Raw genomic sequence first — 22,637 nt, forward strand, 5'->3', positions numbered from 1 at the left:
GCTCGCCCATATTAATAGTATGAGCTGAGCAAGTATACTCAGTCTCCACCCACTCCCTGCCCAAGTTCCCATCCCCTTCTGTTTGGAACATCCCCCTTTCTCCCTCTCCCTTTCCCCTTTCCTCTTCTACTCACACTTTGTTTACCCTTCTCTTTCTACCTTTCCCTACCTTCCCTTGGGCCTTATTAATAGATTTTTTCGTAATTCCTTTCGGTTCTGCCACTCTCTACCTTGACCCTCTACCTTATCCTCTACCTCTACCGCTACCGCTACCGCTCATTAGCGCATGGACCATCTGGATCGCCCTAATTCCGGACTTTATTATCGCATGGCATGTTTCGCTTGCTACCCTGGCCCTCGACAATAGGAGGGAATAAGGTGATGGAGGAAGTCAAGATGCTGGCTCCAACCAACTGCACACTCAACACTCTGTCCTTACCTCAACTCAAGCGCAAACGTTCCGACGACGCGACCGACGCTCCCACCCCGACGAAGCTCTGCACAGAGTCGCGGTCGCTCTCCACGCGCCCTGTGTCTGCGACCGTCGTGACCCCGGAATCTGTGACCCCCAGCACTCCGACAACCCCGTCTGTCTCGTCTTCAAATCCACCGGTCGCGGCGCCGCGTCCGCCGGCGCAGGTCGCCAAACCGGCCCCCAGCACCACCCATTTGAGAGATACTATCACCGCACAGCTGAGCCTCGAGGTCCTCCTTAAGCACAACGAGCTCCGTCTCATCGATCAGGAAATCGCCAAGTGCCAGGTCGCCCTCGAACAGCTACGTCGCTGCGCTGAAATCCCTTACCCGGGCTCACGTGTCGCCGGTGTATCCGCCGATGTGAGCTCCGGCACGGGCGCATCGCTGGCACCTGGAAATGGTCCGTCGCCGATGTCGCCTGCGCCATGGGGAGTCACCGATGGTCCTTACTCGCGCCACTACGCCCGCTGGCTGCTGCCTGATCCGCGATTTGACGGTGGCGAAGACGGGTTGACGATTCCTCCGCTGGCCGAGGGTCGCTCTACGCGCGGGAACCCAGGTGACCTAGGCTCGCTGGCGGGCAAGACTCGTCCGCAGCGTGGTTCGACTGGTACCAAGCATACCTCCCTGTCCAGTGGATATCCCCTGGTGAAGGAGAAGCCTGGTCCCATGCTTATCCGGCGCAAGTCGGATGGTGTTCTGGTCAAGCTGGTCTGTCTGGACTGTCGTCGCGACAATTTCTCTAGTACTCAAGGATTTATCAACCACTGCCGTATCGCGCACAACCGCAACTTTGCGAGTCACGATGCCGCTGCCGTTGCCTCTGGTGAAGCGGTCGATGTGGACGACGCCGGGGCTGTTGTTGGTCGCAGTGAACCGACTAGCAGCACTAAAGCTCCTGGCTACGTGCATCCTCTCATCCGCTCTGCCCACATTCCCACTCCTCCCAAGTCTACGCCGGCTGAGAAAGAGTGTGCCACACCTGTTAAACCCGCTACGGCTAACGATTCCGCGGTCGCCACTCCTCCCACCACTGTTCCACCCAACCGCCCCCGGTCTGAGCCTGTGCGTTTGCCTCCAAACCCGCAGTTCCTGGCCTCGCCTGCCACACCCCACCTCTCAGCACTGATGAAATCCCGCGGCGCCGGTCTGGACATGGACAAGCTTGTCAGCGAAGCCCGCACCCCAGTAGACCTGGGCAGTCTCTCCGACGACGAATCCGACGAAGACTCTCGTCCATCCGACTCCAACCCCGACACATCCGAACTCAATCCCCGCGCCGGCCGCCAGCCAATGCGCATTCCGATTGCTCAAGCAGCTCAGCCCGAGAGCCGAAAGGCCCTGGATCGTATCCACGGGCCGCTAATAGAAGAATCGACCCCATCGCGCCCCCAAGCTTCCTTCTTGGACATCTCCGGGCGCACCCAATCTTCTCTGGGATCCCGCGACAGTCTTGACCACGCAAACCTCAGCCCACACGCCATCGAATCAAACCAAGCACCAAGCCTGGTTAGCGACGACGAAGATGACTACGAGGCTGCCTCGGATGAAGATGGTCTATCCTCTTCTGAAGCAGATGAAGAGGAAGAAGAGTTCAGACACATTCACGTCGAAGACGATGAGCGTGCTGCTGCTGCGCCTGCCGCTGCGGAAGCTAAGCCTGGTCCTTCGCTCGCTAGCCCTGCACCACAGTCTGCCACACCTTTGTCGCAGCCGCTGAAGCGCAGTCGCTCGAAGAAGATGGGTATGGTTCCTTTTGGTGAGAGCGATGATGCTCACCATGGCCATACCCGTACCCGTGTTGGCTTTGGCCATTCTACTGAGAATCCCACACAGCCCAAGTGTGAGAGGAAAAATTGATTGTCCAAATGATCACTTGTACACCTACACCCATACAACCTCCCACCTATGATCTGCCCATTCCAGGACAGTCAGACAAGTCCTCGACCTGCCTGATCTGATATACCCTGGATCTGGACCAAGATCTCGTTAACAAAGTTAACAAAAAAAAACAATTTACGCATCCCCTTTGTCAACCCCCTTATTTTACCCAACCAAGCAACAAAAAAACAAAACAAAATCATCTGAAAATGCGGTCCATCTTGACGATGATAAACCCCGATGCATGGAGTTTGAAGTTGATCTGGGATGATGTTGATGACTTTTCTATCCTATCCTCCCCCTACACTACTTTTACCCTACTACGCTACTCTTCTCTACTCTACTCTTCTTGTGATGCATGCGTCTCCCCTGTTTTACTTCTTATCTGATATTTGCCTTTTAATGAAGACTTTACGGCCGTTGTACATAGCGTGAGATTGAAATGTTACTGGTATGGCATAGATTTTGTTGACTGTAGTATCGAAATTGCGTAAAGTAGTCAAAAAGTTAAAAGGCTTCACTAGCATGTGATAATCCCGGGTAAGATAGTCTCACTTTCATGTCACTTGTGAACCAATGAGAAGGATGCCTAATATGTTTCATACTTATCACATCGGGATAGTTGTCTGATTTTCCGGAAGTAGGTTTATTATCGTGTTGCATTCCTAGCCGCACGCGGCAGGGCGCTTTGAGTGTAGAGGGTCGCATGTAGCAGGAATGTCAGACAAGACCATTCTATATTACATCCAAAAATTTATTAACATTCGAATGACTCGTATCCCACCATTCTGTCGCGGATAACCCATCATTCATATCCTTTGTGTTTACTCACAATGATTTCTCAATTGCCTTATAAAACTTACAAGATATTTGCAATCATCATCGCACTTTGCGTTTCATACATACTAGTGTCATTCTTTTTAGGAGACACTGCAGACACTCTATGGCCGCAGCAACAATTACATTTCTTGCGAAGTGGCATTCGCGATGGTGCTCTCGACCACATCTTCAACACCACCCTCGGGGTTAGTACTCATGTCGTATATGTTGCACGGCTGGCAAACTTGGTTTTGGCTAATTTATTATGATTTTAGTTCGAGCACATATATGCTATTGGTTTGAAAGAGCGTACAGACAAGCGCGATTTTCTTACAGTGTCAGCCTCGGTCTCCGGCTTCGAAGTTGAGTGGCTTGACGGAGTTCGTCCGCAAGAATTACAACAGAAAGCGCTACCTAAAGTATGTATTTATATGAATCCTTCACAAAATACCAACTGACTTTGGATGCAGGGATACAACCTCTCACTCACGGAGCCTAATGCGATTGGATGTTGGCGAGCTCACATGAATGCATTGAACAAGTATGGTTGACATCCTATCTCTCTGTGTCAGATCATTCAATCTAATTGCCGTGTGTGGAAAACTAGTGTTCTTCTAAACTCATATTCCACTGCCTTGATACTGGAAGATGATGCCGACTGGGACGTGAACATCAAGTCCCAACTCCGGGAATTTGCCCGTGGCCTGCACTCTCTGAAAGGGAACAGCAAACCATCCAAGCAGGCTCCGTACGGAACTGATTGGGATCTTCTCTGGATTGGAGGATGTGCATCAGGGCCAGATACGAATGAAACCCAATACTACGCCATACCTGATGACCCAACTGTCCCAAGTGTCCAACATCGAGGCACATGGTCCGGTCCCCTTGATAGCTGGAAGGCAATATTTCCTGAAGACTCGACGCGGTTTGTTTATCGCGCTAGAGAAGGCTGTTGCACTTATGGGTATGCAGTCACGAAGAGGGGGGCGAGGAAAATCCTCACTGCCCTCGCTATTGATCATATAGATGCACCCGTTGACAATGCTATGTCTGAATTGTGTGGTGGCCTTGGTGACCGTCAGCGGATCGAATGCTTCGCGCCATTTCCCAACCTTATCGGCACATATAGACAAGCGGGTCCAGCATACAAAGATTCCGATATCAACAATGGCGACCAGACAATCCACGAAGAAATCTCCTATAACATGGTATATAGCACACGATGCAATATTCACAGGCTAATATCGGACGAGGAAACGGTTTTTTCGCAATGGGGCAACGATTCATCCTGGTCACCAGGAGAAATACGTCCGAAGGAGTTTGTCTACCCACGGGGCTACCTTATTAACTAGCTTGATTGCTATTTTATGTTTCTTTTGTATTTCTCTTTCTATTCTTTTTCTTTTTCTTTTTCTTTTTCATCTTATCTTCCTCCCTTCTATTTTGCATTCCTTGAGATCGGTATCCAGAGCAACCGTTTTGTTAAGAAAGATTACTGTAAATAGAGAAAAAGTAAATGGAAAAGAAAGAAAGCAGAAAGATAAACAGAAGGAAAAACAGGGTAACTTTCAATGCTACGTACTTACGACGTTTGCGGGACAAAGGTGGTATTTCCCCTGTCTGCCCGCAAACGTTAGTTGAAGGCAGAATTTGGTGTGATATATGTAGATGAGTTACGAATTGTTCACTTGTCTTCTGCAGACGAGATTCAAAGATGTTGAACTCGTTTCGTGAGCTCAGAGCAAAGCTCAAAGGGGCAGAGGGATGGTCTCGGCTCCGATCGTTGAATCAAACGGGCTATTCATCACCAAGCGCAATTGAGACGAAGACTTTCGAAGAAAGTAACGACTCGGAACTTCAGCCCCTTGAGCATTCAACAGGCGAACACAGAGCCCCTGGAAGGCTTCGCCTCGTGCTATGCATCACAACCAATATTGTTTCGACGGTTTCAATAGTAAGCCTCACAAGAGCCACGAAGCTTCTCCGCTAATCATTTCAAGGTATTCACAAACAAGTACATTTTCTCAAACGAAACACTTCGCAACTGTCAAATGGCATTTGCGTCGTACCACTTTTTCATTACCGGTCTCACTTTGTGGGTAATATCACGGCCTTGCTGCGGTGGTTTTGTCCCCAAGTCAATTTCTCTTCATCGGAATATTCACTTAATCGTTCTTATGTGTGCTCAAGTCATCCTTCAAAATCTCTCACTGGCAAATTCGTCGGTCATATTCCACCAGCTCGTGCGATTACTACTCACGCCGGCAACGGCCTTACTGGGCTTCTTACTCTATCGCACCGTCATTCCGAAGGCATCCCTTCTTCCAATGATGATTCTGATTATAGGCGTGGGAACCATATTCTGGTTCGATTCACGTTCCGCGACTAATACAGCAGTCGCAACAACGTCAAAGGGGGTTGCTTGTGCATTTGCCGGTGTGTTTGCCAGTTCCCTTTACACAGCACTAGTTGGAAGCTATCAGAAAAGGTTGCAAATGAGCAGCATGCAGCTCCTACTCAACCAAGCTCCACTGAGCGCCACCATGCTTCTGTGTATGGTTCCCTTTCTAGATGCACCGCCTGCAACTACTGCACTTTCACCATCATTATACGTCGCGATTGCCGCGGTGAGTGGTCATCCTCCTTATAGGCACCTTTCCAGTGGAAGATCGAAATGATTGCTAATATGTTACTCTTACCTTTAGAGTGGGTTCTTTGCTTGTCTCGTTAATGTGTCCCAATTTGCCGTCATTGACGCCGTGGGCCCTGTTAGCAGCACAGTCATTGGACATTTGAAAACATGCACAATTGTAGGCCTGGGTTGGTACTTGAGTGGTCAGTCTATCTCAAGACAAAGTATTGCCGGGCTTCTCTTGACTTTGCTTGGAATGGGCTTGTAAGTCTGGACTTCTATTTCAAACGTACCCAGTTCTAACCATTTGAAAAGATACATGGCTGCTGTTCTTCGAAACCGCAGATGAAGTTCTGCGATTTTATGATTTCGAAACTATCTTGTGGCAGGGTTGGGCCTTTTGGCATAATTCCAATGCCAAGCGGCCATGCCCTTCTCTATGATAGTCCTTACTTGCGCTATTCGACCGACTTGCCTTTCGAGAACGGCCAAAGCGAATGGAAAGCCCTTTGTATTTCAATTTTCATCGTTTTATGTCCATATGCCATCTCTCATATTCTCTTGCCGTTCGCTTATAGATAATACAAAGAAATAAGATAACATCAACAGTGGGCAAGAAAGAACATTGGTCATGAAGGTGATCGAATATGTAGAATTTCCAAGCTTTGAGTTGCACTTGAAGCCGATCTCTCAATTTAGAACACATACTTCTCTGTTATGAAGAGCTAGGCTACCTTTTTATAAGGCTTAAGCCATTGATTTTATTTTTACGAGTTCCGATGAGACTTTTAACGCCAAATAGCCGCAAGGTTTGATCGAGCCTCCCGTCTTTCTCTTTTGTCAATCCTGCGTGACCCTATCAGTGATACAAAACCTTAACCTTCGTCTTTACTACGTGCTGATAACTAAGTTGGTTTTAAATGGCCTTACATATTGCCCTTTGGTACCTGTACTGCATTTTCATCTCTATCTGTAAAATAGCGGCCTGTTCTTTGACAACGTAATGGTACGTGTTTCGGCTATCACCCTAAGATTTTCCATGTACAAATCAACAATTTTTTATAATATTCAAGAGAATGCGTAACATCTGCATTTGGGGTATTTCGATCACTCTAAAAATCGCCGGACCAATATGTTAAACCGAGTGTCCTGCGTCATTATGATCTCGGGCGTTAAGCTGTTCAGCTGCGGTGTCACATGGTGCCAGGCATGATAAGCAAGCTGATTTGAGTACATACTGCCATTGTTTTTGGCAAGGGTCCGCTTAAAGTCCCTTGCCTGGGCGTCGGTAAGCAGCTCATGCATATATTGTTTAGCATCCCAACTTGGCCAGAAGAATACCGTTGGCGACAGCGTGCAGACTTCTTCAGGGAACAACAAAGCCCAGTCATGTGGGAGAATGACCGAGTGGGTGTTCCACTCGTCCACCTCAAAATTGCTGTAGCTGGCTTTCCAACGGTCCACGAATGCGGAGCGCTTCCGCCCCAAAATGATGCCATTGCAGAGCCCGAAGCGGTTACGGCCCTCGTGGCCGAGAACAATGTCCTTCGGGCTATGCAGCAGGTTGTCAAAAGGCTGCAGGGCAATAATATCCGTGTCGAAGTAGATCCCGCCGTCGCGCTGTATTATGTCTAGCCGCAGCATATCCGCGAGGTGCGCTTGTTGCCAATTTTCCTCAACCTGTCTTGGATATTCTTGCTTCAGATCATGGCGAACGAGAGTGATGTTGGCGCGGAGCTTGCGTAACCACTCATTGTTTTCGTTGAGATCGGTGCAGTGTAGATTCAGCCGGTCTGGTTGAAGAGACACTAGTGCGGCCCGCATGGCCAGGTAGCTCAGGAAGGACAGTTCAGTCTCATTGAGCCATATGAAGTTCACTGTCTTAGGAATTGGGTTAGAGGACTGTATCCCGCTTGCGAAGCAGTGTCGCTCTTCCGGAGTCTCTTCGGGGATGTCGTCGAATTCGTCCTTTGGCTTTTCCGACTCTTGAGGATGATGCGAGTCCTGAACATGGTGCGCAACACTCTCGTGCGTGGCATACTTTTCGCTTGATCCTGTCTCAATGGCAGTGCTCTCTTTGGGCTGATAGGCTGGATCCTTTTGTTGGCCAGCTATTTCGGCCGTTTTTCCTCTAAAGGGCGGGCGGGAATAGTAGGTGGCTACATGATGATATCCAGTAGCAACGCGACTGAAATGCCAGGTTGGGGGCGAAGAGGGATATGCCAGGTAGAACACAGTCACTGAGGCGATCACCAGAATTGTGAGCTTGGTGGGAAAACTGAATCCAAACATCTCGAAAAGAGTACAATACCCTGCACCCGTGGGGAGCCAGGGGTTAGGAGAAATATAGACATCCTAACCGTTGCTACAAGCTGTTTATGTAGCGAGCGCAAGCGTCGTGCACCATTGAAACTTTCGATGGTACTGTAGCATGGGCCGGAAGGGGCATCGCAACCGTTTTGGGCTTTTTGGAGGCCAAAGGCGAGTGAACGATCAATGGTTGAATGCAGCCTAAATCTGCCACGAAATAATCTCCAGGTGAGCATCATGCCCTGCTATCTGTACTTTTCGAAGGCTGCTTCCATGCTGATGGTGATTTCGAGGGCTTGCCAATTCTGGCTCATATTTGCCTCTTTTTGCAGGCATTAAAAGCGCCAAGCCTGCAGAGAAGCCACACTATTAGCATTTCCTATGTCAGTAATAGTTTCCTCATTCCGTGATATATGCTGGTAAATCAGAACAGTATCCTGTTCTAAGGAGGAGAAGGTAACAAGATATTAATCTGGTGGTTTTTTTGGTTGTTACACCTCCAATTGGTCTTTATGAACATTGCGATCTCCGAGATTTCAGCCACCAATATAGAAAAGCAAAAACAGGAAAACAGGTTAATGTATGCATAATTAAACCCTTCTTCTCGCGACCCAGAGCTGCTCTTCTCTTGTAGCCGTAGTCCCCGGTGTAACACTATGCACATGCGAAAAAGCTCTACTGCATATTCAAACTGAGGTACAAAGAACCTGTTATGCATCCATGGCGTAGTCGATCTCTGACCGACCTTCTTTTCTTATGCAGATCATCGATCGCGTATACCTTGGCGCGATCCACCAAACGCGAGGTTGATTTCAGCTGATCAAGTGCCTTGGATTGAATACATGCCGATCAGCTAACACATTGTTTTCATCAACCTCGATGTCAAGAGAAAGCTTCATGAAGACTTCAATCAATAGATCGGTCTCTTTCGGCACGCGCATGGGATCAACCCCTGCATAATGTGGCCCATTTCTAATCAAGTTGTATTAGTTGGGGTGCATATATCACAATGCAGGTATCAATAGTCTATGCATGTTTCAGCTCGCCATCATGAACTCTTCGTGGCATACAGGTGTTCCGCATAAAAGAATAATATAAATACCTAGGAATGGTCGCGACTCGGACATTCTTCATTATCACAACCCACTCTTAACCACTCCATTATCTACCTTTCTCTCCATTCTCAACTACCAGATCAACAAAATGAAGGCCTTTTTCGGACTTGGCGCTCTTGCAGCCCTCTGCCAGTCGGTACACAGCCTGGAGAATGGTCTCTACACGATCGGATCAGCTATCACTGGTGGCGATTCTGTATTGACCGCCCATAGTAGCTCGCCTGGTATACCCCTCGACTTTACTGAGGACCATGGAGATTCCAGTCAGGTTTGGGACTTCTCTTCAAGCGACGGCCAATACTTCCTGGTCAAGAATCAACTTGGCGCGTACATCAACTGCGAGGAAGGCTCTGTTTGTCTTACCGGCGGTTCCCCTCAGGCATTTATCCCGGAGTTCACGGGCGATGGAAAATATGAGCTTGTTGCACAGGGTTCTGGGCTATTCCTGCGTGCCGATGACCAGGGACAATTGCTGTTGGATGAATATGACCAGAGTCTTAATGAGCAGTTCTTCTTGTCCCCGGCTCCGGCTCAAGGTAAGTCATATATGCAGCCTTATTCTGAAGTTATATTTACGCTAAGAATTTACTAGAGTAATTTAGGACATCTTTTTTATGAAAAAAAGAAAAGCAATTGGCTTTGTGGATTGCTACGCGGTGTTGTATACGATCATGTCAAATAGAATCTTGTACCCACTCTGTGGACATTCCAACTGTTGCTACGTGTAACACATTATTATGCCTACGAGCTCTGAATTCTACCATGGCATTATTAGAAGGGGCATCCAAGCCACTTATATTGATAACGACCAATTCCAATATTCTTGGTTGCGGAATTGAAGAACTCCCTATCCATTGCCCTTTCACCTGCTCCAAAACATACGATATTCACAATCTAAGCTAAAGGGAGTACGACATAAATGTGGTTGGCCTTTGCATTCGCATCACAATCTGGGGAAAACCCTATAAGTCTGGGCGAAAACCCAAATCAAGGCACTCAGCTATAGAACAGAATCGGAGTCCCATCTTGCTCATAAACCTTTGCCAAATGGCGCAACCGTTTTTCTCCAAATCTACCAGCATTTCTTGGGTCCGAGAATGAAGATTAGTAAAGATACAGCAGTTGAGATTTTGTCCTCATACCGTGTTCTTCAAAGACCAAGGCTTGCTAACTATTAAGGTAATTAGTTCTCTGAAATTGGATGTTTCTGATATCGAGAGAGGTTTGCTGACCAGTTTGCTAAGCCCAGGCCTTTGGATCTTGTACTTTGAAACTGATTCTTCTGCGTCGCCGATATTACCTACCAACTATAAGTGGTAATGGCATCAGTCTGATAATTCAAAAGTCTGCATAGTCACAGAGGTGCTTGCTCACATTCTAAGGATAGAAGTTGTCAGTTCTGCGTCCCCGTAAAAGTTCCTAGATCCGAAGTTTCTCACCTCCTATGAATTAAATGCTTGTAAGCCTCACGATCGAGTAGCAAGCAAAGTTTGTGTCTTTTGATAACTCACGACCTAGGAACATTAGCTTTGGATGTATTAAGATTCATGAGGGCTCATACTTGCTATAATTTCGGATCACTTGTCAGCTCTGCCTACCAGCAGTATGGCTTCGATAATCGAGGAGATAACTCACTTCCTAGAAGAGAAGCCTGGGTCAGTGATACTTCAATAATCTAGCGAGTAATGTGAGACTCACACTCTGTAATTGCCGTAATTGTTAGATTGTTGCCGAATTAAATGTCTCCGCTAGCACTCACCAACTGGCGAATCGAAGTGTCAGTCAAACTTGCATCAAGGAAAGCCAATAATACACGCGAACTTACTCTCTGTTTCAACCATGTATTAGTTTTGGTCGCGATTAATTCAGTATGTTTCCTCGGCCATGTCACTCACATCCTATAATAGAACGATGTGTTAGCCGACTCTCCTAAGAAATAGTGTATTGAACTCAAGGTCATTACTTACTAACTGTACAGATCATCTCCGTTAGTTTCTCATTCAATCGAAATCCTCATGAATGAAGCAGACAGCTACTCACAATCTATATTTCACAGCGCTGTCAGTTTTCATCCAAGAAGTATTCGGTTATTTAGTCAACTCACACTCTTGACGGTCACCCTTGTAAGCTTTTGATCGAGCAGCATTATTTTCCTGTATCTTGGAGCTCACTCACATTCTAGATTGAATATCATATTAGTAACGTCTTCAGAGTCAAATGGCCTTACCTTGAGTGACTGGGAACTGGAAGTACTTACTATCTGTAGAAGTCAAACATGTTAGCTCTCGATCCCAGTGTGCTAGGCTGAAACAGATAACTTACCGACTATTACTCATGAAGTGATGTAAGCCTCTACCCAATCAGATCCCTTTCTTTGCTGAGGACTTACAGGCTGTGGCCCAGCTTTATCAGTCTCGGTTCTGATGGTTGAAAAGATCTGGAATCGAGTGTACTCACAACCTAGTTGGTCCAGCTAGGTTAGAATCCGGTCGAATATAGCGGGATTTCAGAGAGAGAGAAGGTACTCACGAGCTTTTAGTTTGTTAGCCTTGTGTCATCATGTTATTAGCAATAAACTTACCGGGTGTTTAAAGACTGCTTTTTCAATCGTATCGCTCTTGATAATCGGGGCTGCAAGGGTGAAACCAAAAAGCAGCATAAGCAAGAAAACGATGGGCTGCATATCTGTTGCTTCTCGGATACCTATCGGATACCTAAAATTGTTAGAGGGAAAATATCTGATGCGTTAGAGTCAATAAGTCGTGAAAAAAATATCGATTGATGACAACAAGGCAGACCGGAAAGGGCTCTGTTCTTCCTTAAATAATCCAACTCAATCGTTGTCAACACATAAACAGTCAATATTTAGCCCCTGGTGGTGGCTCATTTTCATCTAGGTGATCGACCAATAGAACTTTTCGATTCAAGCCTACAATGATATTACGCAGGTTTTGGCTTACATATTTGAGTGTCACCTAGGAAGTTCTGGCGGTTAGAACCTAGAGCCGCCTTACTAAGAATCTGGGGACCAAGAATTCTTCGGAGAACCGCTCGAGCCTTTGTTTATGTGTTTAAGGTTAAAGAGACAGACATTCCATCGGTGAGCAAGTCCCCTCAACGTTATACATTTATACATTTTTTGGCTTATTGATCATACTTTGGCTATATATTTTGGAGATAAAAAGCGATTCGCTTTGTCGCTACAGCTTTTCTTTCGTTACTTTAGTCCAGGTCCTTGGTGTCTCATGCCTGCAGACTTTTAACTATGGTCCTACTTGAGTCCTTGTGTAGCTCGCGTAGGATAGTGCTAGCGCAACACCATTAGCAATGTTTTGATGCAGGTAACTACAGTTTCTGTAGTAGTTAATATCTCATATATAGCTTAATAGATGATGATGAATAACAACATAAAATATTTCTCGTAGATCGAAAATTTTTTGACCAGACGCAGAGTAGTAGGCCACACCCGCAGCAAGATGTATGTGTTGGCACCTCGTGGTGACCGGTCTGCCATCACGTTCGAATATACGGGTCGCATTGAATATATAAGGTATGAAAACCACATACGAGAGCTATGATCTGAAATACTGGCAAATTTAATCCCTATTTTCCTCAGAAGTTAACATTGTTGGCTCTAATAGCAATGATGATAGTTTCGTTCTTTGTGGGTTGCTGCAGTAGAAGAACACAATTAGAGACCCAACGAATATCACCAGCCAATCAGCAATTCCAACTGATTGATGTTCCAGCATCATTGGTCTAGTGGTAGAATTCGTCGTTGCCATCGACGAGGCCCGTGTTCGATTCACGGATGATGCACATTTTTTTTGCTCTTTTTTCCTACATAATAAACTACTCCGAACTCTTTTTTAAACCGGAGCAAGATTTATTGAAAATGCTCTAGCAATTGCACACGAGCCAGCGTGCCCGTGCCCATTTTCATATGCATGGACCGAGATCTTAGGGCCATACTGTATGCTGACGATTGCCCCGAAATCAATCCACGAGTGGAACCAAAATTAGGGCTCCATAAACTAACGACAATGGCGAACCCTTCCAAGGTTACCAGATTTACCTGGTTTACCAAGATGGACCCTAGGATCGTCATGGTGTTGATCACTGCCCAGCAACAACAACAATCTCGTTAACCCCGTCAATGTAGGGGCAACTATTTCCGCCAAACCCAACGACAGGGGTTATCACTGCCCTTTACCCTTGCACGGCATTCAAGAATCTGCACAACACCAGTTGAGACGGTCACATTCTTTATGTGACACCAGGTGTGAACTACATACACACAATGTCCGACGAAAAAGTGATACTGGTCGATTTCGAGGGTGACCACCCTCAAGATTGGCCTGCAAAGCGAAAATGGACCATCATGTGTACCATTTCTATTCCGCTATTTCTGATGCCATTGTCGTCGACTATAACGACTCCAACCGTCAGTGCCATTGCGGATGAATTCCACATCTCGTCTTCTATAACTGGTCCATTGGCGTTGTCATTATTCCTGCTTATGTACTCCATGGGTCCAATCCTGCTCGGCCCATTCAGTGAGTTATATGGACGATGGCCTATTTTGCAGACTGGCAGTCTAGTCTACCTAGCTTTTAATATCGGGGCTGGCTTTTGCACAAGTATAATCCAGCTATTGGTGTTCAGGCTTTTAAGTGGAGTTGGTGCCAGTGCATCGCTAGCTGTGAGTCTGAATCTAAATTGCTATATTTACTTATGCCATTTGATCGAGATCTAATGCTGTCCCAGGTTGGCGCGAGCATGGTCGGGGATGTGTTTCGCAAAGAGGAACGAGGTCTTCCCGTGGCTTTGATTAGCCTAGGCCCTGTCCTAGGATCATGTCTTGGACCTCTCGTGGGCGGGTTCATTGCAGACTATACTACCTGGCGGTGGGCATTCTGGTCGACTTCCATCGCTGCCGGGATTTTCCTTCTTCTCTGCCTTATGACCGCGCGAGAGACTTACGCGCCCATTCTCCTTCTGCGAAAGAAGAAAGCCATCATGCAAGAAGCAAGGCAGGAAGGTGAAGTCTACAACATAGTATGGAAGACACCATATGAAAAAGACGAAACCATTGGCCAGCTCTATCGACGCACCATTTCCCGATCTCTATACTTCCTCGGCACGCAGCCAATCATCCAAGCTCTGGCATGTTACTACGGCTACCTCTATGGAATTGTCTACCTCCTCCTCTCCAGTTTCTCAGATCTGTGGACAAAAAAATACCACATGGCAATCAGCACCGGATCTCTCAACTACATCGCACCCTGTTGCGGGTACTTCATCGGAGCCCAAATCTGTGCTTTTGGGACCGACCGTGTCTACCGATACCAGGTAGCCAAGAACAACGGTGTTGGCAAACCAGAGTTCCGCCTGCCAATTATGGTACCAGCCTCCTTGCTAGTCCCTATCGGTTTGCTCTGGTACGGCTGGAGCGCGGAGTACAAGACACATTGGATCGTGCCTGACATTGGGATCGCGCTTCCTTTGATGGGTGCCACTATAATTTTCCAGTGTGTTAGTGCATATCTATTGGATACCTTCCCTGTGTATGCGGCGAGTGCCAATGGCGCTGTCTACATCGTGCGAGGGTTGACTGGGTTTGGGTTCCCGCTGTTCAGCCCGGAGATGTATGCAACGCTTGGGTATGGATGGGGTAATACCCTTCTAGCACTCCTGGCATTGGTGGTTGGATGTCCTATTCCGTTCATTCTGTGGCGATATGGGGAGAGGCTGAGGGCTGCGAGCAATTATGCCGATCAAATTAAGTAAAATTAATGTCTACAGTAAATTGGAAATATGCATGCTAACCACGCATCTAATCTCACTGTCACTCTCGCTCTTCATTCATCCGAACAATTTCTTTCATCATATCGTAGCACACGCTCTCACTAACATAACTATCCTGCTGATAATCCCCGTGTTGGCGCACAAACTCTCTCATCCAAGACGCCGGCGTAGGCATCTCGCCACTAGCACGTTTGCTGATGACATCCAGATATGGCGATATCCTCTCCTGTTCCGACACAGGCATTTTGCTGTAATCAAGGTAATACCGCACAAGTGGAATCAAACCAGGGAAGCCCGTATGACCCAATTCCCCATTGAAAATCTCATCAGCAGACATGAGAGCATAATACTCGCCATCAACACGAGACTGGACGTTCTCTTCGCACATTGGATGAGCTGACCTGACCACATGAGCCGAATCCGTCAACCACCCAGACCGACGGAACCACATCCGCTCTTCAAGGACTGCATTGCGCTTATTTGCAAACTCCATAGACTCGCCCACTTTATCAATTGGGATATAGAAGTTCAGATGGAGGGTCACAATCGCCCTGGAAAGTAGGTATGTGAAGATGGCAAAGGCTGCATTGTCCTTGTCTATGAGTTGGGCTTCCATTGTTCGGAATTCGATACACCAGCCTGGTCCACTGTACGAAAGGGGTGGTTTTAAGCGGACTGCGTGCCATGTGCAGCCGTGTAGGAGTTCGAAGAGTTTTGTATTTGATGTGTTGAAATGGCTCATATCTTCTTGGGTTAAGACGAGAGGGTCGCGGGAGAGAATGGATGCAAAGTGTGTTGCTAGTTGTTCGTCCATGTCTCCATCTAGAAGACTTTGTTTGATTGTTTCGTCCATTGGTTGGAGAGGTGTGTTACTTTCCATTTCTGGAGGTCTTTCCTGTGAGAGATATGTGCGATTACAGGTCCAGCGAGGAGGCTGCGAGGGATGTTTTCAGCTTTGGTCTTTTCATTTTGAAGCACGCTGGTTGGTTGACATACTGTATGTTCCATCTCCTCTGGTCGGCGGTCATCTACCAAATCCCCAAATCGCTGCCACCTGACATCCGTATCAACAAGATATCCCTTCCATATTGGAACTGCGGCGGTCATGGCGAGAAAGACTGGTGTAAGAGGTATAAGCTGGTCATATAGCCAACGGCATTCGGCTTCATTCGATGTCTGGAAGGTCGTTTGGAGGCTGCTGCTACCCATCCCGACCTGGACGTGATCCAAGCAAATGGATTCTGGGCCTTTCTCCCCTAGAGGCAAGGTAGGCGTTCGCAAATCCCGATATATCGAATAGTGTGTTGGTTTCGGGTGATTTTTCCTTCGACCACGGACATTGTCGAAGAGACTTCTATAACGTGGAAGAGTACAAAGGGAATGATTCGATCGGTTCGGTCCTTCGGGAGTTGTCCATTGGCCATCGATTCCGGCGCGAGGAAATGAGCCAATTGAGATGGTGTGTTGGTTTGAGGCGAGATAGCGGTCGATTATTTCTCGTCTTATACTCCTATTATGGTCCTCCATACTTCCTGTATATGGCTTGGCTGGGGTTGTTTCGACGACGTATTTGGCTCCTTCCCACTGCAGGGTAACTCTGTTCAATCCATTCATGTCAGTAACTGGCTGCGTCGGGGCTCTGGTTGTGGGTATACATACGGCGATTCCTCGCTGGCGGGATCTCCTTCCCATTCTCGAATAACCCTCTTCTGGTCTAATAGCATTGTCGCGCGCGATGCGCCGTGATCCAAATCAACTAGGTTGTATTCAATCTGATCTTGATTAGCATATCTTTTCTGTATGCTCCATCTTTATTGTTTCAACAAACCTCATCACCCCACGTTGCGACATTGTCGCTGCGATGGCGGTGCTTGTTCCAAAGGCAAAGCAATTGCTGTAAACATTAGCAAAGTCAGACTAAACAGCAAAAAAACATACCTCGGTCGCCCATTTCCGAACACTTGGTCCTGCCTGCTCCGTCGTGGCCCAGCCAATTGATGGTCCCTCTACGCTATCAAGAGTTAAGACGTGTTTTTCTCTTTGCTAGGGGTGGTACAGTAGACATACGATAAGCCCATGATGACACGGTTTGGATTGAAGCGCAGAAGAATAAATGTCAAAGTTAATTTTTTTTCTCTCTCCTTTCTTTTCTTGTAGATCGCGAAACCCCCTTACAGCAGTCTATTCCCCCTAGACATCGGGTCTAATAAACATTCCAACACCATCAGGCCTTACGTCATTTATTACAACTTTAGAGATCTGCGGGCGATCTTCGATTAGCGTTCGCAATGAATGCCCATTAGCGTGTCTCGACACTTCCACACATGCTCTACGGCAATGGATCTTGCTTGACAGGTCCCACTTTCCTGTTTTTATCTTGATCGTAGGCGGGAGATGACGCATGGTGAAGTAAGGAACAATCCAGATCATTTCCTGTGTTGGATGTACTTCGGTCAAATTATAGGGTGTGTTTTTCTTCAATTATGGGCTTCAAAATTCGGTAGGTTCGGCGTCCTTATATAGATAGACAGGCCTTAAAGAACAGTGAATATATGATTTAGTATACAATGCGGTGAAAGGAGCAAGTGCGATGAACAGTTACGAACTATTCTTGAATTTCAGTCCATGTATGTTGTGCTTCGGGCTGAAGGAACTTTATTTGTCTTGGTACGATCCAACATCTGTAACCTGATTGACTTTGCTCCGATCTATGGGTCAACAATATCTCATCTGTCATTGCTCTTCCCCTTCCCCTGGCATAAAATGGATGGTAGGGAGTCATACATATTTTCCCAAGTATGAGATTTAACCGGAATGAACGACTATATATATGCAGTCATCATTTGTTTAAGGTGCAAGACGGCGGCTAGTTTCTCACGACAACCCACTTAATATGGTTCCATTCAAAATGAAACCCATATATATTCACAACTAAAAAATAAGAATTAAGGCAGACAGACCAACCAACCAACCCTGGCAAAAAAAATGGCAAAAAAATGAAAGAAACTGCTCACGCACCGACTTGAACGATGGACCTCGGCATTACTAGTGCCGCGCTCTACCAACTGAGCTACGCGAGCCGCTTAATGAAAGAAACAGTAGCATTTAACATCATGAGCCTAAACAGAAAATATATCGCAACGTAACAGGCTTTACTTGGTGATATCAACCCTCAGAACGAGATCGAAGATATAGTCTCCCAACCGAGCTACTCCTAAGACCTCATACTCTTCTTCTTATTCAGAACTTATAAAGAAATATAATTTTCATCAGGGAATAAAGGGAAGGTAGATATAATCATCGAATCAGTAGACGAGACCAAGATCCAGAATATATTGTACTCAGCCGCTAGGGCTACCAGAGATCTAGGCAGAAGTCATCACTATAAAAGCACATATTTCTGGGTCCTGCCTCGATGATGATTTAAATAATCAAGATTGGCCACACCATGATACAATAACACACATACTAACACACAGAAGGAGAGAAACAGCCTATATACAAACGAGACAACGAAAGCAAAAACAACAATCAGAACTTCCATGTGGTAGCGAGATCCGTATCCAGAAAAGAACGAAAGACAAGAAGGGGTGTGATGTATAAGCAAGCGAGTGAATGGACAGAGGGTAGGGTAGGGTTGCATTTCAGCTACGTCGGGATACCTTGGTCCACCATATAAGAATCAGCGAGTGTGCAAGAGTGCAGGCTGGAAGGAATGGGTATGTAGGCCGGTTCGGCGATGGAGGGGGAAAGGATAGGGCTTAAAGGGAGATAGAGTACCGGTAAACAAAAGGTGACGGAGTGAAAGAGGCAAGACTAGAGGAATAGGGTATGACAGAATTGGAGTACATCCATCCATCACTAATCCATAGCCTCGGATTCCAAGGGCAGCCAGTTCCAGTGAGACCTATCCTAGTCCTAATAGGAAGAATATAGAAAAAGGTCGAAAGTTGAAAAATTGAAATAGAAAGTAGGCTTGGAAAAACGAGAGCTTCGTGAGTAGTGGGTTACATTTAACAAAGAACAATAATCCAACGGGGAAGGGAATATCCAGACACGATGCAAAGTGCAATTGCAATTGCAATTGCATAGCAAGTCTGCAGTTAGAGGCAGAGATGCAAGTTTCTCTCTCTATTCCTGTCCAAATCCAAGTGTTTCTTCCACGGCAATAGACATTTTGTGTTCTAAGGCTTCATGAGTCTTGTAAGGAGGGAGATCAAGACGGTTGAAGCTGTAACAAGTATGTCAGCAGTCACTCTTTAGCATAAATATAACATCAGTTGAAACATACCAAGTATGCGACTTAGGCAGCGCAACAGGATCACCCGACTTCTCAATGGTAAAGCGTCTGGGACCGTCGGAGCCCTGCAAATCCTTGAAACCGTTGACGGGAATACGGGAAGTTCCGGTGGTGAATTGAAGCAGACGGGACTTCTGTTCAGCGTCCCAGGTGCGGACGATCTTCCAGAAGTTCTGGATGACCTCGTCTTGCTCCTGGTAGCCACGATAATCGGTGTGCTTCTTCCAGTCGTCGACGTCGATATCGGCAATACCACCGATGAGCAACTCCAGTTCGCGCTCGTCAAAGACGTTGACAAGATCGGGTGGAATAAGCTCGTTGAAACCGGACATAAAGGCGTTGAACTGCTCCTCGACTCGCTTGACAATCTTCCACTCGGTAACCAACCTGGGTGAGGTTAGTATGCGGGTTTCTGACACAGTTGATACATGTCACTTACTCAATGTACTGTGCCTTGTTCTCGTTGGTGACGGGCATGTCCCGGCCACCGGGTATCAAATCAATAGTGCGACGCTCGCCAAACTTCTCATCATCAACCGAAAATGTAAGCTCCACAATCCCTTCAATGTCATTATCCCTGGAATAATGTTAGTATATGTTATCAACACGCAGAAAGAACCACTTACAAGGTCCACGCCAGGTTACGGTGTAGATCTTCATCGACACCCTCCATGTCTTGAAGAGTGACCTTCTTCCGCAGCATCATCTTGTAGAAGGCTCCAATGAAGAAGGAATCCAAGAAACGACGATGGAAGATAGCTAGACCGACCACTCGGCCAATGAACTTGAAGTAGTTGAGATGTTCGGGGTTCACGCCCGAGTGGGGATTAATCTGCAAGGTATAATTATCGTGGGCGGAGTATTCGAAGAGGCAGTAGAAAGGATTGAACATTTCGTGGGAGAGAAGGAAGAAGAATTCACTGTGAAAGTTAGCAATTGTTGTAAACCTTGGAAGAAACATTGGAAAAGCATACCGTGAGAGACCACCGTAGTCAAGACCGTCTTCGCCATCAAACTTGATCATTAGGCGCTTCTTAAGATCGGACGCGCTCTGTCGCATAATCTCGGCGTACGAATCCTCGAAGATGTTATTACGACGGACCTTGACATGGCATTGACCGGACATGATCCGCAAGGCGGGTTGAGATCGGAAGTAGATCAGCTTGCGGCGGAAGTCACGCTTATACTGCGGCACACCCTGATCCAAAGACGAGGGCAACCGAGGGTCATCCCAGGTAGTCGTCTTTGTGTTGTGATCCACAAAGTATACTCGCGCGGTGTTGGTCAAACGCATTTCCCAACCACTGGGCAGAGGGCCCAATTGGGAAACGGGCTGCTGTTGAATAGTGGTGTTGTTGGCACCGCCGGTGGTTTGGCCTTGTCCGTACATGCGGATATACTGCTGTCGGCGAGGATCGACCCATGTCGTCGTCCGCGTGTTGTGGTCCACAAAGTACGGCCGGCCCTCGGGTGTCACTCGTCGTTCCCAGCCTGGTGGAAGCTCCCCTGTGCCAGCAGTGGTGGCTCCCGTCGCCATCATGGATACCGCATTCGCGTTAGACCCGGCCGGCGCTCCACTTGCGAGAGAGGTGCCAGCGTTAGGACCGGGCGGTGGTGTAGGTATCTGCTGCGCATCCGGCAGGTTCGGCGAGCTCGCGCCAGTCCGATCTTCAGGCAGCATTCGGCTCTGGTGTGCGCGGCGCTCGAGCTGCATGTTGGCTTCGCGCTGCGAACGCTGGGCATGCTCGTTGTAGTTGGCCGCTGGTCGTGACCAGGTGGTGGTGCGGGTATTGTGATCCACATAGTACGTCCGTCCCAAGTTGTCCTCACGCCGTTCCCAGCCAGCGGGTAATCGGCCCTGGCTGTCCTCAAAGGAGCTCAGGTTAGCACGAGAGGGGGCACCTGGTCCTGGAGGGTTGGTGGGAGCGCCATTCAGGGGAGGAGGGGGACCGGTCGGCAAGGCGGACGTCGGCGTGCGCTGGTTAAGAGATGAATTTGACGCGGCGGCAGGGGACGTATCGAGGTTGCTAGGGCCTGGCTGGGTTTGCGGGGAAGGTGCGGCGACCTGGGGCACAAGGCCGCTAGAAGTTGAAGTCTGGGCCTGTTGACGCTGGAGGCCATTCTGGTTCGGATGAGGGGTGCTGAGGTTCGACGATAAGTTGATAATCAATTTTCCATGGACCACAAGGTTGTCGTTAGACTTTTTCAGATCACGAGTGAGCATTTCTGTTGCGGGATTGGCACGAGGCCGTCAGGTCAGTCCAGGTATGACTCGCGATCGGGCGTTCTTCGGACGTACCATCACCACCCATCGAGAGGTCGATAACATCGCCGATTCGGACGTTAATGACACCGAGGAAACCCTGGTCCTTCTTCTTGAATTTCTTCTGGTCAAATATCTGGATCGCAAGAATGCTGTCCTCATTGACTCTCCTGCAAGCGCCAAACCCACGGTTAACACGTTCGCTCTATTTCATAGACGGGACCGGATTCACGTACAGGTCGAATGGTTCATTCCAGTAGGGATTCAGAGTTTTCTTGATCACAGAAGTGGTATGTGTCTGCTCTCCTCCGACGGTGGCCACGGCGAACGGATCAGGGAATCCTGCAGGAAGTGGTCAGTTTCAACCCCGCCAAGCACGAAACAGCTGATCCCAAGATAGAGGTAACATACGAAAGACATCGCGCTTGTACAGACCGTCTGCAGCAATAACTGTGGTCGAGAATGTTAGTCTCGTGCCGGAATCAAAACCCCGCAGTGTCTTAAAGTCGAGGATGAAGTGACAAAGGCATCTTACTCGTGACCCGAAGATTTGGCTGGCTACAATGAGATCAGCAAACAGTCCCAAGATAGACATAGACTGGAGAGGGGACACTCACGCTGGCAGATTTGACGCCATGGTGCTCTTCACAGCCTGGGAGGTGGCTAAGGCCGATCAATCCCAAAGAGCGGCGCGCACATCCACGAACAAAAAGGCCAAACCGAGTCAGTGGTCTAAGCCTAAAAGACGAGAGTGGAAGAGATGATGGTGGTGATGGGGTAAGGTTGAGAGAGGAGAAAGAGGGAAGGGAAGGGTTAGGCTCAGGTAATTCCGGGTTGTATGGCGCAGGTACTCTGACTACGTATTCACTATGTACGGGGTACCCGGTCGGTACTTCCTGGGGGGCTGAGCAACAGAGATCTCATAACTAGACAGGATTTAATGATTTCAATTCTAAGCCACATTTTGTCTCCTTTCAAGTTCTTTCTAAGCTTCCGGGTGTGGGAGGGCGGAATAGAGTGGCGAGTATAGAG

At 47.6% G+C, this 22,637-nt stretch overlaps 8 protein-coding genes across 8 annotated transcripts; 5 read left to right on the top strand and 3 right to left on the bottom strand.

Moving 5' to 3' along the window:
* Positions 1-396: 396 nt before the first annotated feature.
* PENARI_c037G01144 (uncharacterized protein) lies at positions 397-2,337 on the top strand (the record flags this gene model as incomplete). The annotated part of the gene is made up of 1 exon (XM_022636891.1): positions 397-2,337. The coding sequence occupies one exon, from the start codon at positions 397-399 to the stop codon at positions 2,335-2,337; it is 1,941 nt and encodes a 646-aa protein (XP_022483232.1).
* An 854-nt stretch (positions 2,338-3,191) lies between these two features.
* PENARI_c037G07923 (uncharacterized protein) lies at positions 3,192-4,529 on the top strand (the record flags this gene model as incomplete). The annotated part of the gene is made up of 4 exons (XM_022636933.1): positions 3,192-3,383; positions 3,453-3,596; positions 3,648-3,718; positions 3,785-4,529. 4 exons carry the CDS (start codon positions 3,192-3,194, stop codon positions 4,527-4,529), a joined length of 1,152 nt encoding a protein of 383 aa, XP_022483238.1.
* A 1,191-nt stretch (positions 4,530-5,720) lies between these two features.
* Positions 5,721-6,158, top strand: PENARI_c037G07411 (uncharacterized protein; the record flags this gene model as incomplete). Its single annotated transcript, XM_022636932.1, has 3 exons — positions 5,721-5,804; positions 5,883-6,073; positions 6,125-6,158. The coding sequence occupies 3 exons, from the start codon at positions 5,721-5,723 to the stop codon at positions 6,156-6,158; spliced, it is 309 nt and encodes a 102-aa protein (XP_022483226.1).
* A 758-nt stretch (positions 6,159-6,916) lies between these two features.
* PENARI_c037G01181 (uncharacterized protein) lies at positions 6,917-8,101 on the bottom strand (the record flags this gene model as incomplete). Its single annotated transcript, XM_022636892.1, has 1 exon — positions 6,917-8,101. One exon carries the CDS (start codon positions 8,099-8,101, stop codon positions 6,917-6,919), a length of 1,185 nt encoding a protein of 394 aa, XP_022483239.1.
* Positions 8,102-9,322: 1,221 nt separating this feature from the next.
* On the top strand, positions 9,323-9,831 carry PENARI_c037G01617 (RICIN domain-containing protein; the record flags this gene model as incomplete). The annotated part of the gene is made up of 2 exons (XM_022636895.1): positions 9,323-9,770; positions 9,827-9,831. 2 exons carry the CDS (start codon positions 9,323-9,325, stop codon positions 9,829-9,831), a joined length of 453 nt encoding a protein of 150 aa, XP_022483202.1.
* Positions 9,832-13,534: 3,703 nt separating this feature from the next.
* Positions 13,535-15,024, top strand: PENARI_c037G11929 (MFS transporter; the record flags this gene model as incomplete). Its single annotated transcript, XM_022636947.1, has 2 exons — positions 13,535-13,936; positions 14,002-15,024. 2 exons carry the CDS (start codon positions 13,535-13,537, stop codon positions 15,022-15,024), a joined length of 1,425 nt encoding a protein of 474 aa, XP_022483219.1.
* Positions 15,025-15,082: 58 nt separating this feature from the next.
* On the bottom strand, positions 15,083-17,120 carry PENARI_c037G03337 (glutamate--cysteine ligase; the record flags this gene model as incomplete). The annotated part of the gene is made up of 7 exons (XM_022636903.1): positions 15,083-15,976; positions 16,039-16,298; positions 16,572-16,639; positions 16,702-16,814; positions 16,871-16,936; positions 16,981-17,053; positions 17,110-17,120. 7 exons carry the CDS (start codon positions 17,118-17,120, stop codon positions 15,083-15,085), a joined length of 1,485 nt encoding a protein of 494 aa, XP_022483248.1.
* A 2,053-nt stretch (positions 17,121-19,173) lies between these two features.
* Positions 19,174-22,242, bottom strand: PENARI_c037G09392 (NEDD4 family E3 ubiquitin-protein ligase; the record flags this gene model as incomplete). The annotated part of the gene is made up of 10 exons (XM_022636938.1): positions 19,174-19,273; positions 19,334-19,729; positions 19,782-19,919; positions 19,969-20,262; positions 20,317-21,568; positions 21,642-21,775; positions 21,842-21,947; positions 22,017-22,055; positions 22,141-22,163; positions 22,223-22,242. 10 exons carry the CDS (start codon positions 22,240-22,242, stop codon positions 19,174-19,176), a joined length of 2,502 nt encoding a protein of 833 aa, XP_022483216.1.
* Between the last annotated feature and the right edge of the window lie 395 nt (positions 22,243-22,637).

The sequence above is a fragment of the Penicillium arizonense genome, assembly GCF_001773325.1.
Source record: "Penicillium arizonense strain CBS 141311 chromosome Unknown PENARI_contig037, whole genome shotgun sequence".
In the NCBI taxonomy this organism is placed as follows: Eukaryota; Fungi; Ascomycota; class Eurotiomycetes; order Eurotiales; family Aspergillaceae; genus Penicillium; species Penicillium arizonense.